We start from the raw sequence: 10,735 nt of genomic DNA, 5'->3' as shown, positions 1-10,735 counted from the left end.
GTTTATTTTCAATGACATTTCATAAGAGGATCTGCTGGCTTTCCAATTAGTTTTATATGTATTTAACTAAATCCATGTAGTTGTTTTACTTGAACAGCGCAGTAGCATATGGGATAGCGTAGTAGCATAGCAGTTAGTATAAACGCTTTTCAGCCCCAGTGACCCAGGTTCATTTCCCACCACTGTCTGTAAGGAATTCATATATTCTCCTGTGATTTTGTAGGTTTCCTCCAGGTGGCTCCACTTTCCTCCCACATTCCAAAGACATAAAGGTTAGGGTTAGTAGGTTGTGGACATGCTATACTGGCATTAGAAGTGTGGTGACACTTCCAGGCTGCTCTCAGCACAATCCTTTCTGATTTGATTTGACACAAGTGGTGCATATTATTGTATGTTTTAATGCACATTTGACAAATAAAACAGATCTTTATTTTTACCCAGCATGCACCGAGATCCTACAGGGTATGTCTGTCTCTTGATCCAACCATCCAAGAAGGAGGATGCTGGCTGGTATACTGTGTCAGCCAAAAATGAAGCAGGAATCACATCTTGCACAGCTCGATTGGATTTATATGGTTAGTATGTATCTGAGTGTTAACAGTTATAAGAGTGGATTTTCATCAGTGATACTGGGCAGCTTTGTAATTTTATCACCCTATCTCGGTTCTAAACTCTGTAACCCTTAAAAAGATCTAATGGATTAGAACTTTATAATTGTCTCCAAACTCAATAACTACTTTTTGGATAAATTTAGTCTCCCTCCATCCTTTGAATGAAGGATTAGTTTTTGACTTTACCACCACTAAATGGCTTAGATCTAATTTTAAAGTTACGTCCTTTGATTTTGAAATCCACCAGCAGAGGAAAGTTTGCATCTACCCTACCAACTTCATTGATCATTCTCAAATCCCTCAGCTAGATCATCCCATGCTTCCTGTGTTCAAATCAAATACTTTCAGTGAGATGTTTATGTATCTCTCAAAGAACAGGGATTGAATGCAAACTCCAAGCATTCACTAAAGGATCCTCAGAAGGCATTCTCATGTAGACTGTAAGCAGGGAAGCTGTGGTAAACTATGTGTATACCTGTCTGGACACGCCCCTCTGCTGACTGCTCCTGTGGCTCCTCCCACAGACCCCTGTATAAAGGCGATAGGAGGCACTGCTCCTCCCTCAGTCTCCAAGATGTTGTGATCACTTTTGCAGCTAATAAAAGCCTATCGTTCGCCTCCCGTCTCCGAGAGTTATTGATGGTGCATCAGAAGCAGGGTTTGTAAAATGTTGCTGGTGCTATTACCATTCAGTTAGTTCCAGACAAGTGTGAACACTTAGTGAAGAGAATTGAAATAAAGGCGATAGTTGGATACTTTCTATGCCCCTTTTATAGTGAAGTAGTTAGTTGAGCAGCTCCCCCATAGCAACAGACACCCAAGTTCAATTCTGATATCTGATGCTGTTTGTGTGAAGTCTGCATATTTCAATGTCCTTCAAAGAAGCTCAGGCTTCTTTCCACATCCTACAGCCACATGGTTGATAGGTTAATTGCCCACTGTGAATTGCCCTTTGTGGATGAGTGATAGGGTCTTGGGAAAGTCTATGATAATATGGGGAAAATAAATAGAATTAAGTGAATAGTTGATAGTTGGCACAGACATAGTTTCCCAGCTGGATTACTCTGTGGCTCTGAACATTGTTAAGTTACGTGCCTTTATTAAATTAATGGAGTTTTGTTGAGGTTTTCCTGGAAAGGATATTACTTCACAAACTTCTACAAGATTTGCAAAATTGGAACTTAGTTGTTGCTCATTGAAGCAGAGATAGAGCCGACATGGAGTGGCTTATGGACAACTTTATAATGGAGTTGTCAATATTGTCAATATTGTTAAAGTGAGGCCATGATATTGCAGGACAGCATTTTTTCTGCATATGGCTGAGTGGAAAGCACATGATACCAACACAGCTTTGACTGGAATATTAATATATTGCCAGGAAATGACACTGTTGAGATACGTTACTGAGAATATGTCCAGTATTATCACCTATAGTGTGTATTTGTTTAAGACTTTTAAAATAGCAAAACATACAAATGCATTTCACAGAAGAAATAACAAACAAAATTTGACACTGACCTACATTACAGCCGGTGGTCTAAAGCTTATCCAAAGTAGCAGATTTTTAGGAGTGTCTTATATGAGAAAAAGGGTACAGGGTCAGAGAGGATTAGATGGTGAATCTTAAATGGTAGGACCTTTGCAGATGATGGTATAAACATCACTGATAGAGAGGTAGGTAGGAGGAGTTTAAAAGAAGAGAGAGGGACAGATGTTCTGTTCATTTAAATAAGCATTTGGCTTAAACAAAAATTATGAAATTACATAGAACAGAACATTCAGCATAGGAGCAGGCCCTTCAGTCCACAATGTTTGTGCCAACCAGAATGCCAGTTTAAACTGCCCATCTGCCCACATGTGGTTTATATCCTATCATTCCAGCCTGTTCATGTGTGTCTAAATGCTTCTTAAACATTGCATCACATCTGTTTCCGCCATTTTCCCTGATAGCATGTTAGAAACATTTACCACTCAATGTGAAGGGGAAAAATTACCATGTAAGTTTTCTTTAAACTTGCCATTTTTAAAAGTTATGCCCACTAGTATCTGATATTTCCATCCTGTGAAACAGACACTTACCATCTACATCTCTCATAATTTTATATACTTCTATCGGGTCACCCCTCAGCTACTGACTTCCAGAGCAAATAATTAAAGTTTGCTCAGCCTCTCCTTTTTGCTAATATTCTCTGTACAGGCGGCATCCTGGTGAATCTCTTCTATCTTTTCCAAAGCCTCTCTGATGCACCATCAATAACTCTTAGAGACATGAGGCGAGAGATATGCTTTTATTAGCTGGAAGAGAGAGCACTATCAGCAGCAAGAGACCATCACACAACATCCTGGAGACTGAGGGAGGAGCAGTGCCTCCAATCGCCTTTATACAGGGGTCTGTGGGAGGAGCCACAGGAGCAGTCAGCGGGGGTGGGGGGTGGGGGGCATGTCCAGACAGGTATATGTAGTTCACCACACTCTCCATCCTTCTTCTAATGTGGCAACTAGAACAGCACAACATTCTCTATATATGGCCTAACAAAAGTTTATAAGCCTGCAGAATGGCTTCCCAACTTTTATAGTCAACACCTGACTGATGAAGACAGGCCTGCCATATGCCACCTTTAGGCTGTATCTAACTGTGCTGCAGTTTCAAGGAGCTATGCAGTTGCACCCCAAGATCCCTCTATACATCAATATGTCTAAGGGTCCTTAAGTTTAATGAGGTAAGTAAGCTGATTCATAGTTTAATTTCAATATGATTTCTTTGTATCTTTTTTGAGTTAAGCTATTAAAAGAGGCCTGGCAAGGCACTTCAAACCATGAAATGCACATCGTGTGGTTTGAATGAATGAATGACTGATCTTTATTGTCATTATACATAGATACAATGAAACTCTGTTTGGCTTCCTCTCAGGCAATTAAACAAAGCGGTAGATAAAAACAAGACAGTGATAGGAAAACAGTGTTAAATAGATAAGTAGCAGAAAATAAGTTGCAGCAGCACCAGAATATCACAGTAATGCACAAAGTGCAAGTATTTGAGTCCTTGTGTGTGCACGTGTGTGCTCACAGTTTCAGTCATTGTTCTGTGGGAGTGGTGTGATGGAGGCCAAGGCTCTGGGGTAGAAGCTGTTCCTCAGTCTATTTGTTCTGGCTTTTAGTGTCCTGAACCTTTTGCTGGACGGCAGCGGGTCAGACAGGGAGAGGCCGGGGTGTGTAGTGTCTCTGGTTATGCTGATTGCTTTCCTCCTGAGTCTGCTGGAGTAGATGGTGTCCAGTCCTGGGAGCTCCATCCTGACAATTCGCTAGGAGGAATTTGCAGGAAGTCCTCAAAGTTCTAGAAGCAGAATTGTTGTTAGATTCAATCTTGGATCTTGGAACCTGAGTCATCAGAATGGGGAAGAAATGTGATCTCAGTGACTTTTACCGTGGAATGATTGTCGGTATCAGACAGGATGGTTTGAGTATCTCAGAGACTGCTGCTCTCCAGGGATTTTCATGCACAAAAGTGTCTAGAGTTTACAGAGAATGATGTGATAAACACAAATACATTTAGTGAGGTGCAGTTCTGTGGGTAAAAATGTTGTGTTAATGAGAGAAGTCAGTTGCCAGACTGGTTCAAGCTGACAAGTGACAGTAACTCAGATAACTATGTGTAACAACAGTGATGTGCAGAAGGGCACCTCTGAACACGCATGTCGAACCTTGAAGTGGATGAGCTACAGCAGCAGAAGATCATGGACATTAGGTACAGGAGGTATCGAATAAAGAGGTCACTGAGTGAATGTTCAACACATGCTTGCCATCTTTGCCTGGTCATAAAATACAATACTTTGGAGTTCATGTTGGAACTTAACAAAACACTGCTTAGGCTACATTTGAAGCATCATGTATATTCTGGTCACTATATAAAAGTGATTTGATTGTACCAGAAGGAAACCATGAGAGATTCACCGGGATGTTGCCTGGATTGGAGGAATTAACTAAAGGAAAATGTGTATCAACTAGTTTTGCCTTCACTGGGATGAAGGAGGCTGAAAGGTAACCTGATTAAGGTGTATAAGGTTATGAGAGGCATAGTAATGATGCATAGTAAGAATCTTCTTCCTAAGATAGGTGTGTCAAAAACTAGAGGTCATCGTTTTAGATTGTGAAGATGGATCAGAGGGGAAAAATTTTCACAAAGACACTGGTTGATATCTGTAGCTGTTTGACACAGGAAATGCTGCACTCTGACACAATCACTACATTTAAGGAACATTTAGTCAGACACTTGATTACACAAGGCTCAGAAGGTTCTGCAGCAAATCCAGGCAAATTGGTCAGTATGGACACCATGGGCCCAATGGCCCATTTCTGTGCAATACTGCTCTATGATTCTAGAACTTTATAACAACTTCTGATTTTCTGATAATATGATTGTCAAGCAGAGATAATAGTGAACTGCAGGTGTGATGTTCATAGGATCATGGAAATATACAAAACAGAAAGGAGCCCATTCAGCACACTTTGCTTATACCAACTCTAGTGCTTACTTGCACTAATCCCATTTACCTGCATTAGGTTCACATCCCTGTGTGCCTTTCCTATCAAAATACTATCCAAATTTTCTTTAAATGCTGCAATTGTATCGGCCTGCACCACCTCCTCTGACAGATCACTTTGGACTTCCACCACCCACTGTGTGAAAAATCGGTAAGCACCAGGAATAATCATCCCTGTCACTTTAAGTTTAGTTCATGCAAAAGCATTAGCAAACACTGCATAATAATGAGATTTTATAATGGTGATTTAAACTAATTTTATTAAGTAATGATTAGAACATTAAATCAGCTTCTGAAGCAGAGGCCTGTTGTTCTGCTGTTTTGGTGATAGAAGCTTTATGGGGAATAATATAATTGCCAGTTTTTGTTACTGCCTTATCATTTGTAGTGTATTTACTTGTAGAGTGCATATTTAAAGAGTATTGATTGCTGTCTGAAACATTTGTTTCACTTTTGATAGGGTGGTATACCAGCTCCTTATAATATTAGAGTAACATAAAATTTACCATCACAGTTGCAAAGGCTCAACTTGGCTATTTTTGTTGTCACAGCTCAATGGCACCAGAACATCAAACAGCAAGTAAGAAAAGTACAACCGCCAAGCAGTCGATTTGCTGCTTTTTCTATCCAAGGACTTGACTTGAAATCTGCTTCCCCATCAGTGGACACTCCACAGATTGCAACCAAACAAAATGTGATGGAAAGTGATGAACTGTGAAGTTTCTTTTGAAGTTATTTCAATAATTTTTGCTTCTGCAAAACTTAGTGAACAGTGAATATAATAGATACCAAATGATCAACGTTTACACAAAGTTGTTTTTCAAGAGCTTAGTGAATGTTATATGCAACAAGGCTGAAATTATGTTTAATTAGCACATAGACACTACAGAGAAACAATATAATGATTTCTATAGTTCCTTTTTAATATTATGGCAAATGCTATTTATGAATATAGATGTTGGCAATGCCACAGTTACAATAAGCTACTAGATGTTCAGTAATCAAGGCAAATTAGATGTCAATCCCCAGCAATTTTCCATTTTGCAGAGACTTTCAAAAGCAATGTGATAAAGAAAAGGTGAGCAGTGTTAATGGGTACAATATGAAATGTTTGGTTCTGGTTTGCAAGCAGATTCTTTCACTTGCATGTGGCTCATTCACACTCCTCAAAACCATTGCTTAATTAGCATAATTGTCTTTAATATGATGTTACATGCTGGTACAATGCATCTATTTGTTTGCACCAGTTAAACGTTGACTGCAGTGGACAAGTTTATTCATGTATTTGTGTTCCTTGATAACAATGCAAATTACTTTTGATTGTCTATTAAAAAGGTTAATTTTCTTTCCAAACTCCTTTGTGAGTAATTTACATATCTAAACATAAAATGGCTAATCATAAAATTGTGAGATTCCCATCATACTTTACCTTCAACTGCTTTAGCTGGTATTAAGTTAGCCATATGGCTACTGGTACAATGTGAGAAACATCTTCCCCATTTCATTCTCAATGAGCAGGGGACACTTTCACCTGAAACCATAATTCTGTTTGGGTTCACACATGACACAGCTTTCAATGAACTAAGGAATACATATTAACCATTACAATCTGATTTGTTTACATATCTTGCTAGGTGATAAGTTGCCACACATACCCACTTAACCCACTGACTATGAGAACTGATCCGAAACAGCGGTTATTTTTTCCAGATATTTTCACATTGATTATGTGTTTAGTGGTTTCCAGGGGCTTCCCTGAGTCAGCAGAGACAAGCTTAAATAATATACTAACTGCAGGAAGAATGGATCTTTGGCTTGAATCAAAACATTAATGTATGCTTGCACTTGTAAAGAAATAATGGATTGTTTATCTTGTGAATAAAGTTTTATTTATTCTAACAAGTTTTGAAGTTGTGGATTTGCATGGATTGGCAGTATGGAAAACATGAAACACAATTACTACATTTAAAGTGCATGTCATATTTGCCTCTGCTCAGTGAAATACATTTCTTTCAATTAAGGAGCTAGAATACTTGAGTGGCTCTATTTTCACACTTATGATGAACAACAATGATGGAAATTGAAACTCCCTATTCCATGATAATGCAGATTTAAAAGAGATCCAGTCAATTTAGAAAAACAGTTATCTTTTATCCACACCTTTTAGCTGGATCAACACAGGAAATGCTGGAGAAACTCAACAAGTCAAACACCTGAGGGAAATGGACAGTCAACATTTCAGGTCAAGACCCTGATAGAGGGCAGATAAGCCTTTATACCTCATTATCTTTCAGATCAAATAAGGGATTCCGGAAAATAGAACAGAACAACACTGTAACAGGCTGTTCAGTCCACAAGGTTGTGCTGAACCAATTAAATTACTAAACATATGGCCAACTATACTAACTAATCCCTTCTGTCGACACAATTTTCATATCCTTCCATTTCCTTCACATTTATGTACCTATTGAAAAGTCCCTAATTTATCTGCTTCTACCACCACCCAAAGCACCCATCACTCTCTGTATAAAAAAAACTTGTTCCTCTCAGCTCTTTTGAACTTACCACCTCTCACATTAAGTACCTTCTGGTATTAAGACATTTCACCCCAAGAAAAAGATGCTGTCTGCTCTATCTATGTCTTTCATTATCTTACAAACCTCTAGTGGTTCTCCCCTCAGTCTCTGCCGCTCCAAAGAAAACAAGTTACACTTATCCAAACTCTCATCCTCTTAATACCTCATGTCCTCTAATCCAGGCAGCATCCTGGTGAGCCTCTTCTGCACCCTTTCCAAAGCATTGATATCCTTCCTATAATGGGATGACCAGAAGTGTATGCAATATTCCAGGTGCAGCCTAGCTAGCGTTTTATAAGGTTGCAATATAAGTTTCTGATTTCTGAACTCAGTGCATTGACTAATAAAGACAAGCATGTCACATGCTTTCTTAACAACCCTATCAACCTGTGTAGCCACTTTCAGGGAGCTATGAACTTGGAACCCAAAATCCCTCTGCTCATCAACACTGTCAAGGGTCTTGCTCTTCACAGTGTGCTGTCTCTTTACATTTGACCAACAAAAGTGTAGCACTTCACATTTGGCTCAGTTAACCTCCATCTGCATTCCTCTGCCCATATCTGCAGCTGACTTACTGTATATCTCATTATTCTTTGCCTGTCTTCTTTGCAATCTGCAACACCACTAATCTTTGTATCATCTGCAAACTTACTAACTCACCCATCTATATTTGCATCGAGGTCATTTATAAACAGCACAAACAGCAGAGGTCCCAGCACAGATCCCCCTGGAACACCACTAATCACAGACCTCCAGCTAGAATAAGTCCCTTCATCACTCCCCTCTGTCTTCTAAGGGCAAAACCAACTGAATTCAAACAGCCAATTGACTATTGATCCCATGCACCTTAATCTTCTGGATGAGCCTTCCATGAGGACCCTTAACTAAACTGCATGTCGACAACATCCACAGCTCTGTCTTCATCAATCACCCTCATCACTTTGTCAAAAAACTAAGGCATGACTTGTCCCACACAAAGCCTTGCTGGCTCTTCCTAATTAGGCCATGGTTTTCCAATTGCTCATAAATCATATCCCTAAAAATTCTCTCCAGTAACTTCCTTATCACTGCTGTGATACTCACAGGATTACAGTTTCCAGGATTATCTCTGGTACCCTTTTTGAATAATAAAACAAAATTAGCTACTTGCCAGTTTTCCAGGACCTCGCCTGTAGCTAGAGAAGACACAGAAATTGGTTAAGGTCCCAGCCTCTCTTAATAACTTGGGGTATATCCCATCATACCCTGGGGTCTTATCCGCTTACAGTAAAGCTTCTTAAGAGACCCAACTCTACCCCCTCCCTTATCTCAAAATGCCCTAGCATTTTAATATACTCAGCACTGATCTCCCTATCTTCCATGTCCTTCTTAGTAAATACTAATGTAAAGTACTCACTTACGACCTCACCTACATCATCCACATCCAAGCAATTGTCCCCTCCTTTATGCTTGAGTGGCCCTACCTTCTCCCTAGTTATTCCCTTGCTCTTGATCTATGTATAGGATGTCTTGGGATTCACTAATCCTACTTGCCAAAGACATTTCATGGCTTTCCTCACTTCTTGAGTTATTTTCTAGCTTATCTACGCACTTTAAGGGCACTGTTTGATTCTAGGTTTCTACCCTTTACATATTTCATTTTTTCTAAATACATAACCTCCTTTGACATCCAAGGTTCTCTTAACTTCCCCTCTTTGTCCTTCCTCTGACTGGAACTTACCTGTCCCGTACTCTGTGCAGTTGGTCTTTAAATACCCACCACATGTCGGTTGTGGACTTGCCACAAAATGGCTGTTCCCAATTAACTCTCTCTAGTTCTTGTCTAATGCTCTCGTAATTTGCCCTGCTCCAATTCAATACTCTCCCACAAGGTCCATACATAGCCTTACCTCTGGCAATCTTAAAACTTAAGGAGTTGTCATTGTTTCCTAACTGCTCATCCACTGTAAGGTCAGTGTTACGGTACGTCTCCGGCAACAATGAATATAGAATTGAGTCAAGTTTTATAAACAAATTAACATTTATTAAACTCTGCTCAATAAGAATGAAAATTAAACAAACAACTAACTTAACCGGAAGTTAACTGCTATACGGCAACTCTGGAACACAGTCTTCAAATGGTAAATGCGAACACAGTCTTAAAGTGATAAATGCGAGCATGGTTTTAAACATGGTAAATATGATTCCAAGTCCAAGTGATTTACACAGTCAATTAGGAGAGACTTTCTTGAAATAACAAATTCCTCGACAACGTGGTGTTACTGCTGATCCCAACTGAAATATGCCTTGCCTGAAGGATTCACAATGAAGGAAATAAAAATGGCTTAAAGGAACTGACCTTTTTCTTGGTGAATGAACACTGCACAACCCTTTCTACTCTTGCAGGTAGGGGTTATCTCAAATGCAGGTCATTACTTCTTGAACGAATATCCAACAAGGTTGATACTGTATTACCACCGACGACACAAACTTTACTTGATCCTTTGGGTTCCTGTACTTCAGTAAAATCTTCACTCTCCAATACTTAGACTTTAAAATTAAATCAAAGATACATCAAACAAACTGGCAGTGATTGACAAAACTGCCGGCACAATGATTCTGTACCTTACAGTAGAAAGTAAAACTCCACTTTAAAACAAAACTGTGTCATGAGACCAAATACGCAGCATAATGGAGTAACTGACGAATTAAACGACGACTCAACACAAATCTCCTGCGTCACAGCAGGCTTTCCCGTTTTATACCTGTTGAGAACATGTCATCACGTGACCTCACTCTGGTGGGAAATGACATCACCCCTACATCACAAGACCATTACATCATGCTCACCAGATACTCAATTACATCATGGTCATAAGACAGTCACCAGATACCCATGGGGTATGTAACACCTCCCGCCAAACAAAAAATTTGGGCTGTTATGAGCAAAATTTTAACAATTAACTAATTACAAAAAAAATAATGTATAAAATCCACAACATACAATATACATAGTATTATCATACAG

The 10,735-nt window shown here is 39.3% G+C and overlaps 1 protein-coding gene across 6 annotated transcripts in view; it reads left to right on the top strand.

The window, feature by feature from the left end:
• Nucleotides 1-7,048, top strand: part of mypn (myopalladin) — a 294,291-nt gene extending 287,243 nt beyond the window's left edge. For all 6 annotated transcript variants that reach the window (XM_059947325.1, XM_059947327.1, XM_059947330.1 and 3 more), the window contains 2 exons: nt 442-575; nt 5,704-7,048. In XM_059947325.1, the coding sequence (XP_059803308.1) occupies nt 442-575; nt 5,704-5,870 (301 nt within the window). In that variant the 3' untranslated portion in view covers nt 5,871-7,048. The remainder of the gene's footprint in view (nt 1-441; nt 576-5,703) is intronic.
• The last annotated feature ends 3,687 nt before the right edge of the window (nt 7,049-10,735 follow it).

Source organism: Hypanus sabinus, chromosome 22 (genome assembly GCF_030144855.1).
Source record: "Hypanus sabinus isolate sHypSab1 chromosome 22, sHypSab1.hap1, whole genome shotgun sequence".
NCBI lineage: Eukaryota > Metazoa > Chordata > Chondrichthyes > Myliobatiformes > Dasyatidae > Hypanus > Hypanus sabinus.
Note: the sequence above shows the minus strand (reverse complement) of the source record. Positions and strands in the feature narration are given on the sequence as shown.